Raw genomic sequence first — 21,213 nt, forward strand, 5'->3', positions numbered from 1 at the left:
TATACACTATATGACAGATCATCTGAAACCGTCATGGACCATGACAGTTTTTGTCTGTCATGGATGGCACTCACCTGACATGCACATAACGGCGTTAACTTGCCTGCCATGTCATCATCTGACATGGATCTGACATGGCAGCCCATCTAAAATTTTGGCCCACTAAATTTCAGCGCAGTCCAGGTGTGGCAGCCCATATATTGTAATCAACACAATTAAAATTTAAGCCCATTAATTTCAAGTAAGGCCCACACCAATCACTCGTTTCTCTTGGCCCATGAAAATTTAAGAACTTGACAGAAATGTATGTTCATGTCAATAAAAAACAAAATTACATAAGCACATCTATTACGCATATATAGGAGCAAAAATAAAAGACCCAAAAATGTTAATTTTACAAGTAGTTCTCAAGAGAACACTATAATACTCCACAGCCAGCCCGGGGTCATCTCACACTTCTGGCAAGAGATCCGCTTGCCCATGCCTAAGTCGTCAACCATGTCTTTGTTGCTGAAAACACTCCCATAATACAATATCTGCCACGTGATGAAAAATATGTCAGGTATAAAATATTATAGCCAGTAGGTTGATCTAGAAGTAACTTACCACATGTTACCAATTCCATAATGATTGTCTTAACGGAATGTGTCCTATATGATATTCCACGGGAAAAAGATCTATGTGGCTTAAAAACAATGTAGCTGAAAGGACATTTGTAAGATATTACTTGTAATAAAGGATTGGATCAAGTAGAAGTCAGTTCTTTATGTATATTATACACATAAAAATAGAGACTGACTATAGATACAACAAATATTGTGTGGTATCACACTGCAGTATGCTATGAATTAACTTGGAATGGCACAACTATTCAGATCATATCCAAGGAAACCATCATACAATTGACCATAAGAAGCTTTTATTACTACATCCTAGCTAGTCTAGCCTAAAATATGGGCAAAAGTGATGACTGTGAGAATACACATTAATCTGAGTGAAAAAAACATGTTACTTGTACATGGTATAACGTTCGTCCAAGCCTGAACAAAAGTGTCACCTACGAAGTCTTCGACAAAGAAATTAATGATCTAATGGTTGTCCAAAATAACAAATTCTTTTGAATGAAGATAGAAAACTCTTTTGTTTTTTTCATGTGAAGAAACTAAATTAATATCCATTCAGTTGTGTTTTATTTAACAACAATTGTTAGATTTTATCCAGCAAATAATTGTTGAACTGACCATAAGAAGCTTTTATCCTATCATCCGTTTAGCACCCAGGACGTACAAAACACACTCTAAAACATAATCAATGGAGAGATTAAAAAACATGGTAACTTGGTATTTCACCATGATTCTGGTTTTCCAAGAATAATGTTTTATAAGTGTATAAAAGAAATCAACAATTAGCAATTCAGTCTTGTATTTTATTGAACACTTAGCAATTTGTTAGTTCTGGCATACTTATCAAGTAGTACTTTATCTCCCTTTTCAATACAAAAATACGATTACAGTGACCTACATATATTTTTAAGACAATCAAACCTACATATATGAATGATTTAGCATATATCAGGTCTTTTTTCTTCATGCACCAAGCTAATCATCCAGTTAGCCCTACTTCTACCTTACCTCACTAGGCTAAAGATTATTGTCAACTCTGGAGCTATTCCTGTAGCATTAAAAGGGCTTTTTCAGCATTATGTTAGAGAAGATTAATTCAATTTTGCAGCTCTCAACACATGAACTGATCAGAGAAGACCATAAAAAACGATATGATGTGTGAGTTGCGGCTTCACCAAGCAGGGCCCTGCAAGTTGCTGGTATTTGTAACATCAACATAACCGCAGAAATGGCTAACTACAATTTTTAGATCCATGCAAGTTAAACATGTCAAAACTTACTTGAAATCCACATATGCATTATTTTACTTTTAATATGTATGTATCCACAAAATCGAACAAACTAACAGATGGATACTACACTACATATATATGTTTACTTAGAATGATACATAATCCAGATAAACAACTTGCACATTCTTACAATGTGTGTGGTTTCTTGATATTTATGTGTTTCTTATGAGATCCAAATATATAGCTATTTTCAGTTAATAATTAGATGGTGTTTCAGTTAATAAATAGATAAAGTGGTAGATCCAGGAATTGAACTTGGGTTTTCAAATTATTTTTTCACCCTAACAGTGAAACCAATTGATTCATGGCAATATAAAGTTTTCAAATCAATGGCCTTTCCCTTGTTTTCTGAATGCTCTATTGCCTACAGTTCAAAGATAGTGGCCTCATTCTATCATTCAGTTCGAAGGTCGACTAATGAAATCAATCAGATCAAGACAATGACATGTACAAAGCTATATTTCTCTAAATCCAAACAGAAGCTACACATGTACAGGTCAACAAATGCAACTTCATATTAGAACTTTGGAGGGGGTTCACCTAATCACCCTTAGGGTTGGAGATCGAGATTGTTGGCAGCTGGAACAAGAGCGAGATGTGCCCCGTGATCCCCTGCTCGGCGTTAACGACCTCGGCGGCGGCCGCCGCGCCGCTCATCGATCCCCACCATGTGACCAGTTTGTTCCACAGCATCCCCACCAGTGGCGGCAAGCATGGCACTGCACGAATCCATCACATCTGATGCGGCCAGTGGGCTATTACCTTGTTTGCCACAAGTGGGCTACTGCATAGTATCTCAAGCATGTACACTACAATTTTTGTCACACACTTATACATACGATTTTTTTGCAGAGAATTTTGGGTGTACATCTGTACAGCCATGACCAATATTGGATCTGCCCCTGACTACATACAAGTCCATTCTGGCAAGATACAAAGTCGCAACTGAATTTATATCTAACAAGCTGAAGCTTAAAAATTAAGTCCCAAAAGATCAGTACCAAAGCAACATGAAGTACAGTGGATGTTAGAAAAAATAACCATATCATATTATGTGGAATAGCATTAGTTTGCCGTGATTAAAATATGGGTAACAGTGCAAGAGAGTTAGATTCACAAAACAATCAGCAACTAAACAAGCTCACATGTTCATCTCAGCAATTGAATCCACCTCCAAACTTAACAGAAACACGATTTGTATTCAGAATTTCAAATTGCAAGTATCATCAGATTTGGGGGTAAAGGGGGGACAGGTGAGAGGTGAGAAGCTCACCACGCTAGGAGCGGAGGACAAGGGTGGGCATCCTGTACACCACTGGATGGGAGAAGGGGGTACAGGGGTGGGGCGTGCTTGTGCTGTACTGGCGCTCCTCCTTCGAGGTCGAGGACAAAATGGCCCACCGGTGTTCTCTGCCACCATCGTTGAGCAGGACAAGGCCGCCGCGCCCGCCCTCGTCCCGGACCGGCTGCTGCAAGATGCACCGCATCCGTGGATCCTGCGGGAGGAGGTCCTCCATTCCGCCTTGCTCGAGGTGGACCATTAGAAGGCAACGACGCCCAGTAGACGACGGAGAAGAGCCGCCGGAGACCGCCGAAAATGCGCTGACGTCGAAGCCGGTGCCGGAGGCCGAAACCCTAGCATGGGTGTGGATTTTGGGCGAGCGGTAGAGGTCGAGAGGGGAAATTTGCTGGAGGGGATGATGGATCCGAGCGAGGCAAGCTCGGTGGTGTGCTCCGCGCCGGCGATGGCCGCCGGAATCGCCTGAATCGAGATCGGCGGTTGTGGCGGCTGAGGGAACGGAGGAGACAACGGGGGTTAGGGTTAGATGGGTGTGGACTTTGGGTTAAATAGGCTAGCTCGAAATTTTTGCCACCGCCCGCGTCAGCGACTTAAAATTTGGCACGTCCACGCGCGCTCTTAAAATTGCTGGCGCATCCGTTTTTTATTTATTTATTGTCAGTATATATACTGTTGACTACATTCAACTGACATATGGGCCAAGCTACATGCCAAACACGAAACATCAGTAGAAGTCATCCATGACAGTCTGGATGATGCATAAAAAACAATAGGCTTGGCTAAGTAAGTTGATTTGTGACGATTTTTGTGACGGCGCATCATAAAGGGGCAATCACATCCTACTGGTCCATGACGTTTTGAATGACGGATGGTAGAAAACCGTCATCATCGGTGACGAGTTCTGAGAACGTCATGAGAAATACGTCATGTATTAACATGTTTCTTATAGTGTTAGTGATTGTAAATGGTGAGGTTCTGTGGCATTGTGAAAGGGCTAGCATTTCAGTTGTTGCTGCAAATGTTGATATTCTCAGAGGCTAGCTTGTGTTTATTGATGCTCCAGGTAGTGGTTATGTTTGAGAAGTGTAAGGGGCTAAAAATGAGCTTTTAGAGTAAATTAGTCCTCTTTGAATCAGTTCATGGTCATATCTGTGTGAGATTTATATATAACTTACTGTTTAGTATTTAATAACCAAACAAGATGTAATCCACATTATGTGTTCCACTAAAAATTGACTTTAGTTGTGTAATCCACATTATGTATTCCTATTTACTTTAGTTGTGTCTTGCTTGGTGGGAATTGATCCAGTTAAGTGGCTGACTGGGAATATTATGCTGTCAAGTTCGTGTCTTAGTGCGTCTGAGAATGTTGTTTCTTTCTTTCTTCCTTTTGTTGCAAACCTGAAAAGAAAGTGCAATGTGAACCTAGAAGGTGCATGTACTGCTGCTACTTTCGTGTGCCAACTGCTATACTAGTTGGTTTGTGATGATCCAAACAAGTGTGACAGCAGTAGTACTGTTGGCAGTTGGTGTTTAATTTCATTGCTGCCATGGTATTTATTCTTTCGGCATGTCATGTATATGCTTGGTTCCCTGATGGGTGCACTTTCTAACACGCGCAGGTGCAAGACAGAGACACGCCACCATGCAATGATTCTTCTTCCACTCGCAGGCCTCCCACTCCAGTAACTCTTTTTCTGCTCCAGCATAGCATAGCTGGTAAGCAACCGCTCCTCTCTTTTTCTGCTCCAGCCATGGTGATTTCTGTCTAGTGCTTATGATGCTTTGGACTTGTAGTTTAGTGATGCCAAGTGTTGCATCGATAATATTTGATCAAAACCACCCAATTGAGTTGAACAATCGAAGAGAGCCTGCTGCTAACAGACATGTTTTCTTTCCTAATAAAGATTGGATTGTTGTCCTGGCTCTGAAACATGCAACTTTTTTACCCCTCTATAAGTCTTGATCAAATCCAGCTTGTATCTACTTGTAGATGTAGAATGTTCTATATTTTTTGTCGATTAAAAACCTGCTTGCATGTATCCATTTTTTGTCCTTTACAACCTGATCGATGTACAACCTGTTTGCTTGAAAGTAATTTTAGTTGATTCTTTGTTGGAGCGCTAAGACTATGCGTGGAACATTAGTTTTTATTATCTCAAACTACCGCCATGTGATTATGCAGGTGCCTAGTTTGTTTTTATTATATAAAACTACCTCCCTGGAACATTAGTTTGTCACCTTGTTTCTACTGAGTGAATCCATTGATATGTATGATATTGTTTGTTGCTTATGCTTTTCTGGTCGACAGTATCAGGCAGTAATACATTAATTAGTCTCTTGGTTACTTGAAATAAAATCCATGATTTTGTTATGTACTGTTTGCTCACAGTTAAGTATAAGTTAACCTATCATGTTAAGGCAAACCTGAGAACACTTGCTTATGAGAACCAACTGGACTTACAGATATATCCAAGTGAAGATGTACTGTTATTATGGCAGTGAATTTTATCTATGTGAGATTAGAAATTGAGTGCCATCATTCATCTTATGGTATCTTGTTCTCTGTGATAACTGTTGACTTGCAAGATACAATGTTGATTTACTATATATGCCCGCACAACAAGTATATGGTGTTGTCTTATGGTTATGCTGCCTTGTGGTAAAAGTATGTGCATTGGTTGATATTTGCTGCTATTGTTTCTGTGGCGATGCAGACTTGTGGTGAAGAAGAGCAAGCCCAAGAAAGACTCCAACAAGCCCAAGCGCCCCCTGAGCGCCGTCTTAGTCCTCATGTGAGCCCCGGATTTGATTTGTTGTTGTGGTTCGATTCACGTTGTTTTTGTGGTGTGGATAATTGGCAAACTAGTAATGCAACATGCTAGCTAGTGATTTTTTAGACATAATACTAGTGATTTTTCTTTATTTATTTATTTCTTTCTTTCTGTTCTCTTCTTCGTGCCTGGATCAACGCGATGCATTCCTGACATTTTTTCTCTCCGTCTCTGTGGTTGGGCAGATGAAGAGGGTGCTCAAGGATGATGCCATCCAGGAGAAGGGCGAGCACGCCAGGATGGTAACCACCCCCTCCCATCTGATCTGCTTGTTTTCCTTCTTGGTCTCACTGGGTCGGTTTGTTCGTCCGTTGGTTCGATGGCGCTGCTGCAATTGTGTGCAATTAGTTTATACTGATCTCATTTAGACTGCAAAATCCATAGATTGTTAGTTCGACAAGTACAAGACCAACAACCTGACTGCCGGCTTCGCTTAGTAGGATATGTAGGTAACCGCGGCGCACACACACACACACACACTGATGCCGTATTGCTGTTGCATGATGTGTTTTTGCAACTGTGCGCAATGAGTTTACGGGTCTCCTTCGACTGCGGAAGCTGAATATCACTCCCTCCGTTCATAAATAAGTGATGTGCAAAGAGGTTGCCTTCAGTTTACTTTCTGCCTATAGAGTTACTGTGTTAAATCTTGAATGAAGCATTCGGGTAGTTGCATCTCTTGGGTCAAGTGTTTCTTATGGATTTTAAAATCAGACCATATGTTTTCTTATAAGCAAACTATATTGATGGTTGAAAGATTTTATATGCTTCTGATGCGTGATCCTTCTAATGCTAGGTGATTTGTTTCTTGGAATTTGAAAGAGGAAGACAATGAAGCGTGGTGGTTATCTATCAATATGCCTTGTGTTCTGGTTGTACTTCATAGCTAGTTACATTGTATTCTGTACTGGTCTGGTTGTATGAACACTATGTAAAGATTGTAATAGGCTAATTTTGGCTATCATTTCAAGTATATAGTTCCGTTTCATTTGAAATATTTGTCATTTGTGTACTGTGAAAATGTGAGAAATAGAAAGTTGATGAGTTGGACTTACTTATTGGTAGAGGCCAAGGCCCAAAACGTGAATATCATGCAAAAAGGCTGAGGCCCAAAAAAGAAGTCAACTTTTAAAAGGCTGAGGCCCAAAAAGAAATGGACCGTAAAGTTCTGTGTCTTAGAAACCAAAAAGGCCGAATTGCTGGGCTTGGCCCATGTAGCTAGCGTAAATTGACAGGAAAAAACATATGTTAAAGGCTGAATTAATGGGCTAGGCCCATGTAAAACACTCAATCGGACCGGGCTGATTGTTGTTAGTGACCTTTTCAATTGGTCGTAGTTTTGCCACGTCAGATTGCCACGTCGGATCCGACATGGCCTGGGCAGACAGCCAGTGACCAAAACAAAAGGTCATGGGTTCTACGACGTTCTGTTTTGGTCGTAAATGTCTACGACCTTCTCACAGAGAAGGTCGTTAATTTCAGTTTACGACTGCTAGCTTTTGACCTTCTGTTTTTGGTCACAAAAAGGTCGCAAATAAAAAACAATGACCTTTCAGTGACCAATAGTCAAGGTCACAAGTTGACATATTTCTTGTAGTGATAGAAAAGGACATCTTGTTGGTTTGGAGTTTGAGCCATACCAAAGAGATTGCCAAGTGAAGGTGGTATGTTCCGTGATAAATTGTTGCTTGCAATGTCTAAATACTGAAGATGCTTCAACATTGAGAGTTCAGCAGGGATCCTACCAAAGAACATGTTCGAGTGCAATCGCAAAAACTGCAAGTATGGTAACTTTGAATCAATCCATGTCGGTAAGCCCCCAGAAAATTTATTGTTTGCGATATCAAGGAATTTTAGCCCTTTGCACATCTGAAAAGACGATGGGAATCCCCCTGAAAGATTGTTACTGTTCAAGTTAAGCACGGTGATACTTGAAGTTTTCGGGACACGAGGACAACTCAAACAGGGAGCATGGAATGGTCCCAGAAAAATAATTTTTGAACAACACTAGTATTTCTAGCTTCGGTGCTCCAATATTTGACGGAAGTGAACCTGATAGATTGTTCCTAGAGAGGTCTAAGTAGATTAGGTTCTTTGAGAGTTCTGGAATTGGGCCAACAAGTTGGTTAGAACTGATATCCAACATAAGTTCTAATCCACCAAACTGAAAATTTGTGGGAAGCCTCCCGACAATCTGATTTCCCGACAAATCCAAGGCCCGAGCATGGCGTGTCGCAGTCCAAAACTCAACAGGTATAGAATCATGTATACCTGTGTTTGAAAGATCAAGCACTACAGGAATCAAGGAATTTGCCATCAGCTTATTCTTTGTCGTCTGCTAGCAGACGACAAAGAGGGTCTTTGCCGTCTGCTTTCAAAAAGCAGACGACAAAAAACTAACTGATGGCAAATATATTATTTGCCATCTGCCATTTCTTTGCCGTCGGCTAGCGGACGGCAAAGCTACAGAAGGCAGACGGCAAAGAGCCCAACTGGGCCCCACTGGACCCTGCGGCTGGTTAATCCAGACGGGCTGGCTGAAGCGGACGGCAAAGGTTCCAAAGGCAGACGGCAAAGAAACACTCACGACAAACAGAAAGCACAGCTCGCGGATCAATCACCTGGATCGATGAGTTGGCAAGATCTCAGACACACGTTCTGTCGGACGCATACCCCACACACCCACGATGCACGCGCCCCCACGGCAACACCCGCGCGCCCCACGCCCCCACTGCCTGCCTTATCGATCGGTCTCACCCACCCACCACTTCTCTCTCATCTCTCTTCCTGCTCCCGATCTCACCCACCTCACCACGTCTCTCTCTCATCTCCCTCCCTGCTCCCGATCTCACCTACCCGCCACCACCCGCCACCGCCCCGGCCCCGTCCTCGCCGGCCACCACATCGCCTGCCGGCCGCGGCCACTTCCGCCTTCACCCCCAGCTCCGTCGCCCCCGACCACTTCCCCCGTCGCCCCCGTAGGCCCGCCGGCGCTCGCCACCACCTCACCGGCCGGCCCCCACCTCGCTGGCCGCCATCTCGCCGGTCGGCCCCGGCCTCGCTGGCCGCCATCTCGCCCGCCGGCCCCGGCCTCGCTGGCCGCCATCTCGCCCGCCGGCCCCGGCCCGGCCCCCTCGCTCGTCCCCTCGGCGGCCTCCGTGCCCCGTCGCCCGTCGCTCCCAGCGGAAGCCGTGCCCCGTCGCCCCCGATGGCAGCAGCAGCACCGACGGCTGAGCTCCCGGAAGAGCAAGGACCGCCATCGATCTGGACGTCGAGGCCGGGGCGGTTGCGAGGATGAGGAGCGAGCTCACGTTCGCCAGGCACTTGTTCATCCGGGTCACCACGCTGTTCATGTAAATGGAGTAATTTTGTGTAGATGGAGCAGATGCAAATCTATTATGTGTAAATAGACTAGTTTGGTATTGTGAAATTTGTTCATTTGTCGTCGATTGTTGGAACAAAGCTTATATGGATACTGTGGTGCACTTGGGCTGCTGGTTCACTATATTTTAATAAACAAAATCCTTTGATGTCTCTGATTTTAATAAACGTGTAGATGGACATTTTTTGCCATCTGTTATTAATCGGCAGACGGCAAAACATTAGTTTGGCAGACGACAAAACATTAGTTTGGCAGACGGCAAAACATTAGTTTGGCGGACGGCAAAGCCTCTGTTACCTCCGTTAGCACCTAACGTGGCTAACACCTACTATTTGCCGTACACCTTCTTTGCCGTCCGCCACTTACGACAAAGGCCTCTTTGCCGTCCGCTGCAAAAAGCAGACGGCAAATAAGGTGTTTGCCGACCCTGTCTTTGCCGGAGCTGTTTGCCGTCCGCGGCTGACGGCAAAGCTCCGTCCGTGTCTTTGCCGTCCGCCATGGCAGATGGCAAAGAAGCTGATTCCTGTAGTGAAGAGTGTTGATTCTTGACCTGACAACCCATATTGGAAATTGGGGCACTAGGATGCAAGATCTAAAGCCTCCTGAAGTTAATTTGAATGGAGCGTTCCATGTGTTGTTGACCAGTATAGTTAAGGAATTATCAGAGATCCACAAGACCTGTAGGCTACTCAGATTTGTGAAATGGTGTTCGGTAAGTGTACCAAGCAGGTTGTTTGAGTTCACCAGTAACTCCTTCAGTTTTGTAAGTTTCCGTATACCAACTTGTATCTCTCCGGATAGATCGTTATTATTGAGCCAAAGTGTGGTCAAGCTACTAAAATCCTCTAGTCGATTTGGAAGGCCCCCAGTCAGATTGTTGTAATCCAAGTACAACTCCTGTAACCCATATGCTGGCAGTCTATGAAATAGATCTTCTGTGCTTCCGCTAATGGAGTTTTTTGATAGCATGAGCACTTTTAGTCTTTTGAGTTTCTTGAATGTTGATGGCACCATGCCCATGAAGTTGTTTCCCATCAGAATCATGTGTTGAATGGAGGTCATGTTTCCAACTGCAGCAGGTATAGGACCTTGGATTCTGCAGTCATACATACTTAAATGTCGAAGCATCGGTAGATCCCAAACCAAGTGGTGGGCTCCCAAGGATGAGTTAAAGGGGTTGGACTCGAGACAGAGGACCTCTAGTGATGTAAGGTTGGAGTGCAACGGTGGAGGCATAATGTTCCGAAGCCCACAAAATGCTAGGTCAAGGATTACCAGAGAGGGAAGCATGTTGACAGTATGGGTCCAGTCGATGGAAGCACTAAGGTTCACCGCGGACATGATGAGGTACTGTAGCTTCCGCAATCGCGACATCCATGAAAGATCAGGTGAGTAACAACCCGGTAGTTGACTCGAGAGGTCCAGACTGACTAGATTTGAAAGGTTCCCAAGGTGGGGAGGGATTCGCCCACCAAAGAACGAATCACTGAGGTCGAGATGAGTCAGGCTCCGGAGGCCACCGATGAATTCAGGAATGGATCTCCCACCGAAGTAGTTGGATGAGAGGTCTAGGTGCTTCAGATGTCGGAGATTGAGCAAAGAGGGGTTTATCTCACCTCCTATGTTTCCCTCCACAAGCGTACCATAGTTGTAGCTGTTGACCTGGAGCTTGATGACGTGGCCGGTCTGGTTGCTGCACCCGACGCCCATCCACCGGCAGCAGTCCTCCTCGGCCCGCCATGACGAAAGGTAGTTGGTCGGATCGGTGAGGCCGGCCTTGAAGGCGAGAAGCGCATCTCGCTCGCGGGGGATGCAGAGGATGCCTCCCGCTCCCGGTGCTGATGGTGGTGGCGGTGGCCGGAGTGCAGGCACGGCTGGGGCTGACGAGCTCCGGAGGAAGACGAGGCACCACGTCGCCAGGAGGATCGCCGTAGCTTGGATCGGCGGCCTTGCCCTGGCCATTTTGGGGAGTGGACCAGTGGGTAAGTACGTATTGTGTAGTAGCCTCGGCCATGCACGCCTTGATTTAAGGAGCCAGCAGAGTACGTTCGTTCCACGCGTGTGGCCGTGTCAGTGTCAAACCACCCTGCGCGCTACGCCCGCTGGATCGGCACGCTGTAGTAACAGCGAAATGTCCCATCCACCGGGTCAGCCTGACTCAGACGGGAACGGTAAAGAGTCCATATTAGTTGACTGACCCAGCGCATAAAAGATTGAGTTAAATACACTATAGGTGCTCTAACTAGTTCGGCGCGGTTAGTTTGGTGCCTAAACTTGAAAAATACACAGATATGGTGTTGTAACTTGTCTAGACGTTCAAATATGGTGCATCTGGATGTATGCCGCCGTATCAAGTGTCCATATGGCATGTCAGCGTGTGGCCGGGCCACATGATGGCTACGGGCACGTCGTGAGCTGTGCGTGTAGTTTTTTTTACATAAATGCCCCTAGACTTCAGTTAATTCTTGGAAAAATCGTTACGGGCATCAGACGCACGCTGTTTTTTCTTACGGAACGCGCCTGTACTTTAATTAATTCTCACAAAAATATAAACACAAGTTGGCATGAAGGGAATTTGAAAAAAAGACCTGTTGGTTGCTTAACAAACAAGCGGACCAAGAGGCCACAACTTGGTTTACATTTAACTGCTAGCTAGCAACTTATATGCACGATTCCACGTATCGCTTTGCACAGGTTTTCTACAGTATTTTTGAAGTACCGCTTCTTATTTTTTTCCGAGTGAAGTTTCTGTTTAATTTTCATGATACATAAATTTTCCCATATGAAAAAATAAAATAATTATCAATATGCAATAATATTAAATAATATGTTAAGAATAATAATACACAATATTTTTTAATATGCATTCAACATTTTCAAAAAACACGGTGAGCATTTTCTAAAATAATATGAAAATGAAAAATGAACATGAACGTGAACGTGTATTTCAAAAAATGTTCACCGTGTTTTTAATATACGTTCAACTTTTTAATTCCACATCAATTTTAGAAAAAGTTCATGTTTATCTCTTCAAAGTACAAAATAATGGCTATAGAATAGAGATAAATAAACAATAATGTCATATTGATAATTATTTTATTTTTTCCATCTGAAAAATTTATGTATCATGAAAACTAAACAGAAACTTCACTCGAAGAAAAACAAGATAATACTTGGAAATAAGTAAAAAGAAAATTACTCCAGTGAAAGCATAAGCAGAGAGATACGTGCAATCATCTATATAAACTGCATGCTGATAATTAAGCGCAAACCAGACCGTGGCCGCCTGGTCCGCTCGATTGTGAGGCGGTGAGGATGTTTCATGTTCATATTCCCTGCACGCTCGCTTTCTGGTATTTTTTGCGGGCACTCAATACAGCGGCATACGTTCAGAGGCACCGTATTTGAACGCCCAGACAAGTTACGACACCGTTTTTGTGTATTTTTCAAGTTTAGGCATCAAACTGATCGCGCCTGACAAGTTAGGACACCTGTAATGTATTTAACTCTAAAAGATTCCACAGACCAACTGTTGGGTGGTGGCGAAGCTCGCCAAATCTTGATTGAACTCCCGAGGGACAAACAATCACACACGGCTACATCTCATGCCGTGAATTCGGGGAATGACCACGTCCATGCCCATGCCAAACTATGTTGAGTTCAGCTGTGGCATTATATGTTTTTTTTTGCGAGAAAACTTCTGATCTATTCATCTTTAATCATGGCAGTACAATGAACATCAGAAATAGTAAAAATTACATCCAGATTCGTAGACCACCTAGCGACGACTACAAGCAATGAAGCAAGCCGAAGGCGCGTTGCCGTCATCGCCCCTCCCTTGCCGAAGCCGGGGCAAAACTTGTTGTAGTAGACAGTCGGGAACTTGTCATGCTAAGGCCTCATAGGACTAGCGCATCATAATAGCAACCGTCGCCGATGAAGAGTAGCGTAGATCAGAAGGATCTAACCTGAAAACACACCTCAAGTGTATGTCCATAGAAATACAGTAGCAGCAATTATCATACAAATTATACCTGAACACAAATTTCAGTGAGATCAGCCCTAGCAATCGCCTTGGTGTCAGTCTGGAGAAGCTCATCATCCTTCCCGACAATCAGCTCCCTCAGACCCCATCTCTGTCGCAGGCCACCAGGTCTGGGAAAGTATCGGGTGCTCCCAACCATGGGGTACTCCCGGTGCTTCAATGTAAAAAATATATATTTTTAAGTGTTTCAAAAAATTCCAAAAAAAATTGTGAATGTTTAGAAGGAATGTCATTACAACCCCTAAAAATTTTAGGTCCAAATTCGAAACGCACATTGAGAAACAAAAATGTGAAATATAGCATAAATAGTGTAAAGGAAAAGACAAAAGCAACATTGACACTATTCAAGTCTGGATTTGTCTTTTTTATTTCTAAATGTGCATTTCAAGTTTGGACCTGAAATTTTTAGGAGTTGTAGTGGCATTCCTTATGAATACTCATACTTTTTTCTGGAATTTTTGAAAACATTTAAAAATATTTTTTTGACATTGAAGCACCGGGAGTACTCCAAGGTTGGGAACACCGGATACTTTCCCCACCATGCCTAAACTGAAGCGAAAGAAGAAGATATTAGCATACTGTGTACAGGTAAGGTTAACATGCATGATGCATGCTCTTGTGCGTGTTACCATAATGCATTTTTTCAAGTTCCACAGAAACTAGATACCTAATTTATCTGCAGTTGTCTAAACAGTGCAAAAAGATGTGCAAAATAAACTATAGATGCCATAATGTGTAGTACACCCGAGAGTAGCGACTACTTTCTGCTTTGTATACCACAATCTTACATGTTATCATTTTTTTCTTCGAAAAGAAGGATTACCCCCGGTCTCTGCATCGGCATGATGCACACAGTCATCTTTAATAATTATTTACCAGAGTCTGACAACATGATCACAGGGATCAACTCGAAGCCACCTACTAGGCGAACAAAGTCGCTACACCTACAAATATACATATGTGCTCTGTCCACAAAATGTTACATGTGATCCTGAACGGTACAGAACTTGTCACTGAGATAGTGGGGATTTTTGCAGATCTTTCAGGTATATAGGGAATTACTCTGAACTTCCATGGTTGATCTTCAGTTTTATTCAGACTGATGCATAATTAGTGCAATCAAACTACTGCACTTCAAAAAGGGGAGCAGTTCTTTCTGAATAGTAGGTATAAGGAATGGACCTCTTATCCCAACAGATGCTTTATAAACCAACCAGCAGGGAGAATCTTTCTATTTCCCGGAAAATTAGGAAAATGTTTTCCTTTAGAAACTGTGAGATGTTTTTGTAATATACATGTCCTTCCATGTACCTTACTATTGTACTCTCAACGAGACATCAATTCAGCTTAAAGGTAGATAGAACCTGTAGCCTGTGGATGAACTTCTTATTAGAAAAGGTACAGAAAAACAAGAACTACCAAGCCGAGTTTTTTCTTAATCATTTATCAACCCTTTCCTGTTTCTTAGTTTCGTCTAATGATTAATTAAGAGGGTTGACCAGGTCATTGATAAGTATAATATCCAAATACCAAATACGCTCAGTGTGTGATCCACAGAAAGAAAAAAGGAGTTGTTTTTGTGAACATCAAAACCGCTACGCTAGCAGCGTGTCGCTTCATGCCTGCACTGTAAAAGAACTCTGTGCAAATACTTTGGAAACCTTTACAAATACATAAATCTGAATGTGGACAGCGGGAAGATGTTTGGAGCGGCAACGCCACCTCCAAACAGATAAGTTATCGCACGGGGCTAGCAATTCGTCGCGCTCAAACGTGTGGTGGCAGCGGAGAATTTGGGGGAGAATTGGTGAAGAGGTTGGAGAGAGGATGGTAAGTTATAGTATATGGAAATAATCACTGATGGGTTGAGTTCCCAAGAAACAATCAGCGAGACGTCCTAAATATTCCCAAGAAATTTTCCAACAAGTACAAAGTAAACACATATTATTGTCTCTTATTTATTCAAAGCTCTTCTTTCATCATGAGAAAACACACATCCAGTACATTCTTCAAGCTAATGAGGAAATGCGGAGGAGGTGGTTGCGTGTGGAGGTGGGCAGTGGGCTTTGCAAATTTCCATTGTCGGGTAGCAAATATCATAGGGGCGGCAGCTATAGCACGTTGCAGAACCATAGCACCCGTGTTGGTAGTCAGGTTGCACGCCTATTCACCGACCTGTGAAAATGCCAAGAAATATATACTATTACCATATAACCATACGATCACACGGTATATTAATCGTTCCGTCGCCAGGGTTCGGGTAATCAGACAACCTATAATTAAGAAAATCACCGAATTACATAAACAAGAGAAGAAGGTGCTGCGTCTGTGCCACTTACATTCTGAATAGATAGCAAAGCATACGAGAAGGAACAATATTGCCTGGACGCGCATCGTGCACTTCTCCATGATGCTAGGTAGACGAGTACGGTTTCAGCGATTGTTGGCAGGCTGGTTTTGGTTGAAACTAATGGCCGGATGCTAGCATATATATAGCGTCAGCTTGATGCACATATATGGAGGAGCTATTAAGTGATATAAAGATTGATTGGATATTGGCATGGATTAATCACGCTTTATTTCTTTCCAAAGTTAGTACATTTGGCCCCTACGCGCGAATGGATTGATTGCCCTTTATTTCTTTCCAAATTTAGTACCTATTTGGCCTTGGGTATGAATAGGGGTGGTTATGGACTACTTGGACTGTACCATTTTGTTAGGACGACGATAACTGTCACATGTGTGAGCGTTAAGGGGTCTGCCCACACGTTTTGTGTGGTGTCTAAGAGGAACAACCCACACGCCTACGTGTGGGCAAAACAACTAGCGCCCACACAACTTTTTTTTCTCTCGCGGTCCCTCTCACACGTCTACGTGTGGGCAAAAAGGATAACCTCTCTCAGCCACCTACCTCACGGTCCCGCACGCCCCGCGTGACAGTCACCACGCGTCTCCGCAGTTGCCATGGTCTGGACCCTCTTCAATGTCCGTTTAACTGCAGTTGCCATGTCGCTAAACTACAGTTGCCATGTCGGACAACTATAGTTACCATGGTTGCTCAACTGCAGTTGCCATCTCAGCTGAAGTGTCAGATGCCATTTTGGACAACTGCAGTTGTTGCCATGTATGGTCTGATTTACTATAGTTGCCATGATTTGAAAACTTTAGGGGTTGCCACCTACTAATACTAGGCAGTTGCCATGTATGGTCTGGTTTACTACAGTTGTCATGATTTGAAAACCTTAGGATTTGCCACCTACTAACACTAGGCAGTTGCCATGTAGCGCTACAAAGAGACATGGCAAAATAAAATGTTTCGGGTAAAGAGAGAGTTGACATCTGCTTACAAGCACACTAGGGCAGTTGCCGTGTACCCTGCAAAACACATGGCAACTAACATGTTCGGGTAAAAAAAAGAGAGTTGCCATCTGCTTACAAGCATACTAGGGTAGTTGCCATGTACACTGCAAAACACATGGCAACTGGCAGCTTTGGGTGTGGGAGAGGAGACGGGCGTGTGGGCGAGATGGCAAATGCCCACACACCAGCCCTTGTGCGTGAGTGGAAAGTGGCGTGTGGGCGAACTGCTGAACGCCCACTCACCGGCCCCCCCGTGTGGTGAAACGGCCGTGTAGGCGACCGGATGAATGCCCACACACCAGCTCAGTCCTACATGGCACTAGAAACATGCCAAGATTCGTGCGCTAACAAATGGACGCGGATCCACGCGTGTGGGCGAGATGCAAACGCCCACACGTGTGGGCGTTAGTGTTTCCGTTTTGTTATTTGTATATTATTATTATGTTGTATCTTTTTTTGCCAAAATATACACGGTATATTTTTTTTGCATGGTAATACATGTCTCATTCATATCGTAAAGATACAAGTCATGTAAAGACCGACATGATATCCCCCCCCCCCACCCACGCGCGCAAAAAGAGACCGACATGATAAAACTGAAAATATAGCATAACGTCTCTGAGCTTGACACCAACGCCCGTCGCCCGCCTCCGGCACCACCACAACAACCACCAAAAGAAAAAAATGACGGATCATCTCCTCGCCCGAGCTCGACGCGGCTCTGTCGCTGATATGCAGCTTTGAGAACCTCCAAGGTGGCTCACCAAAGGTGAAGTCATTGCCGTTGAACGAATCAGACTGGGGCAACACCCCCAACATGCCATCGAACTCCAGGTCTGGCACCCCACCACGACTAAAACGCTGAAGGAGGAAACCATACCTTCCATCCACGAACCACGAGCCTAGCACTACATGCTCCGTCTTGCAGACGTCGTCGATGCAGACCACAATTTGCATCCGCTCCTGGACTACCTCACAAGCTCCGCCCCGACGTGGGAGCAAACGCCGTCGCAATGGCGGTGCCCGATGACACAGGTCCACCAAGAGGATGCCGCCGTCGCCACAATATCCCCGCTTGAACAGACTCGTTCCCGAATCCATCACCGACCATAGAGACGATTGCCTCTCCGGAGAAGAATCTCGAGCTTCTTTATTTAGCATCGTCGTCGCCGCCGCCAAAGCCAAGACGGCGAACGATCCAAAAACCTAAGCTACTAGGATCCTAGAACCTAAAACTAAAACAATCCGCACGTGCGGGATCCGACGACTCGCCTCACCGCCGACGACCATATTTTTGCACGAAATTTTGTACGCATATACTTTCGTATTTAGTACAGACTTAAAACATTCATTTTTTCATACCCTTTGAACTGGTTCCAAATGAGAGAAAATATATAGTGTAAACCAAATGAAGTACACAAAATCCACACTACTCTTCTTTATATATTTAGCTATAATTGTTTTTCGAAACGACAAACCTTTATTGACTGATTTTTATATATAGGATAACAGATAAAAAGACTGAACAAAATAGAACAGTAAGAGTTAAGTGTTCCTGATAAAACAAAATATTTAAATAAGGACATACTTCCAGGTTGTCTTCTGTAGTTTTGTTCTATGAATCTCAGTACTCCTCAATGGCTCCCATGAAGAAACCATTAAACACAAATGTGCAATAATCTCAAAGGTTTTGAAGAGCCACGTGAGTCGTCCACTGCAACATGCTAAATGTTAAGCAATCTGATGTATTGGAAATAGAATTAGCACTTACATTAAAAGCAGTCAATCCACCATACACCGTTACTACTTTCTCCCCATGTTAGCGACAAATCGCATATATGGCACCTTTATTCCATACGGTGACATATATAGCGCCAAAACTCCGTGCCAAATACACACACAAATGTACTTAATGTACTTATCCACACACCAAATGTCTTTCAATGTCTCTCTGTGAAGGATAGGTTAATATACACACAGAAATGTACTTAATCTACCTATTTGCCGCCCTTTGTTTGTTTTATTTTGTTAGATAATATCCTTTTATTTTTGGTTTTGGCTCCAGTATTCTTTCTTAGATGCCTAGCACCCTTTTTTTTTGGAAATGTCTAGGGAGAGCATTAAGCCATGCGAGCATTGTAACGATTTTTCTGCTTACTAGTCCCTGGTCTCTTTTGTGTACGGTGTTCCTCCTAGGCTAGCAGCGCGTTGCTTCATGCCTCCTCCCATTTGCAAAGCTTTGGAAAACTTTCCAAATACATAAATCTGAATTTGGTTGACCTAGTGGCGACAAATGCATAGGATGTGTGGATGATTATTGGAGCCATGACACCACCTCCAAAAAGATCAGTTATCGCATGAGGCTAGCAATTTGTCGTGCTTGACCGTGCATTGGCAGCGGAGAATTGATGAGGAGGTTGGAGAGGGGATGGTGAGTTATATATGGAAATAATCACCGATGGATTGAACTCCCGAGAAACAATCAACGAGACGTCTTACAAATCTCTCGCATCAGACTACCGGAGGGAAGGGTTCCCAAGAAAGTTGCCTACAACAATTGCAAAGTATAACAAAACATAATATTATTGTCTCTTATTCGTTCATAGTTCTTTTTTCAGCAATACATAACACATATCCAGTACATTCTTCAAGCTAATGAGGAACTACCAGGGAGGTGACTGTGACCGGGAGGTCGTTTGCAGTGGGCTTTGCAGTCGGCCAATGTTGAATAGCACACCTCGAGGGGTAAACAAGTATAGCACCCTGTGTGTGTTTTACTCTTGTGGGTGCACCCTTGGTATCCATAATCTTGCACGCCTATTCCTCTACCTATGAAAATGTCAAGAAATTTCCTCAAAAACAAAAATCTCAAGAAAAATATGTTGTTAACATATAACCATATGATTAAATGGTATATCATGTTCGTAATCAAGTTCGAGACTATTTATAATTAAGCAATAGATCAAACAAAAACATGAGAAGAAGGTGTTGCGTCTGTGTCACTTACATTGTGCATGGATAGCAAAGCATACAAGAAGGAACAATATTGCCTGGACGCGCATCGTGCACTTCTCCATGATGCTAGGTAGACGAGTACGGTTTCAGCGATTGCTGGCAGGCTGCTGTGGTTGAAACTAATGGCCGGATGCTTAGTATATAGTATATAGCGACAGCTTGGTGCACATATATATATGGAGGAGCTATTAAGCGCTATAGAGATTGATTGAATGATTGGCATGGATTAATACCCTTTTATTTCTTTCCAAAGTTAGTATTTGGCCCTCCGCGCGAATGGATTGATTACCCTTTATTTCTTTCCAAAGGTTGTAATTCGCCCTAATGGATTGATTCCCTTACTTTTATTCCCAAAGGCAGTATTTGGCCCTGCGTGTGCATGGGTGTGGTTATGCTGGAGTAACATTGGCTGCGCCGTACACAAATTCACTTAGACTGTACTCCCTCTGTAAATAAACTAATATAAGATTGTTTAGATCACTAAAGTAGCGATCTAAAAGATCTATATTAGTCTACGGAGGGATTACGATTTTGTTATTTTTATACTGTTGGCGCCGCTCCTCTCGCAGCACCGCTTCTTCTTCTACCTCGAGCTGCCTCGCACAACTCTCCTGAGGTTTCTCTCTTCTTCTCTCAAGAACACAAGAATACACTCCATCGAAACTCACACGCACACACACTTCACCAAGGAGAAAGCTGGCTTTGCCTTGTCTCCCGGTGAATATCACAGGCGCTACATGTTTTCTTAGCCCTCTCGACTTCCTTCTCATTCATTTGTTGAACTTAAATAGGCAGTACTAATGACTCCACACCCAGCCACTAACTAATCCATGCATGCAACCATTGACTAGATAACTCACTCGCTAATGATCCGGCTAACTACACATACACACGGCTAGATGGCTGACTCCATGCAAATACAATCAATATGACAAGATTAATGCTAACATTGATCCCCTTAATCTTGTCATGCCAACTCCTCTAATTTTGATGTAGATCACCCACATCTTCTTGCCACAAGCAGCAACACCACCTTGCCGTAGACGACGCTGCATGCGCCGGTCACCACGGCAACCTTGCCGCTTCACTTGTGTTCGCCATTAGCATCACACGAACCCTCCTGCGATGGTAGCCATGGGCACCTACACCGGCCTCCGCATCTCGCGAAGCTTGCCGCTACCTGCACCCACCACATCTCATGGATTCTACCGCCACTGCGACCTCCACATCTCATGGAGCTTGCTGTTGATGCACGACCACTGCTATCCTCGTCGTCGGATCGCCGCACCTTGCCTCCGGCGAGCACAACACATGCCGGCACGCAGCCAGCCACCTCTTCACATGGACGACGCCTTCGCGACG

At 43.7% G+C, this 21,213-nt stretch overlaps 1 protein-coding gene across 1 annotated transcript; it reads right to left on the reverse strand.

Moving 5' to 3' along the window:
* Nucleotides 1–9,749: 9,749 nt before the first annotated feature.
* LOC141022190 (receptor-like protein EIX1) lies at nt 9,750–17,937 on the reverse strand. The gene is made up of 8 exons (XM_073498386.1): nt 17,585–17,937; nt 16,824–16,851; nt 16,526–16,584; nt 15,684–15,749; nt 14,353–14,420; nt 13,974–14,020; nt 13,466–13,630; nt 9,750–11,207 (listed from the first exon to the last, which is right to left on the reverse strand). The coding sequence occupies exons 1-8, from the start codon at nt 17,935–17,937 to the stop codon at nt 9,750–9,752; spliced, it is 2,244 nt and encodes a 747-aa protein (XP_073354487.1).
* Nucleotides 17,938–21,213: the final 3,276 nt, after the last annotated feature.

The sequence above is a fragment of the Aegilops tauschii genome, chromosome 5, assembly GCF_002575655.3.
Source record: "Aegilops tauschii subsp. strangulata cultivar AL8/78 chromosome 5, Aet v6.0, whole genome shotgun sequence".
Lineage (NCBI taxonomy): Eukaryota > Viridiplantae > Streptophyta > Magnoliopsida > Poales > Poaceae > Aegilops > Aegilops tauschii.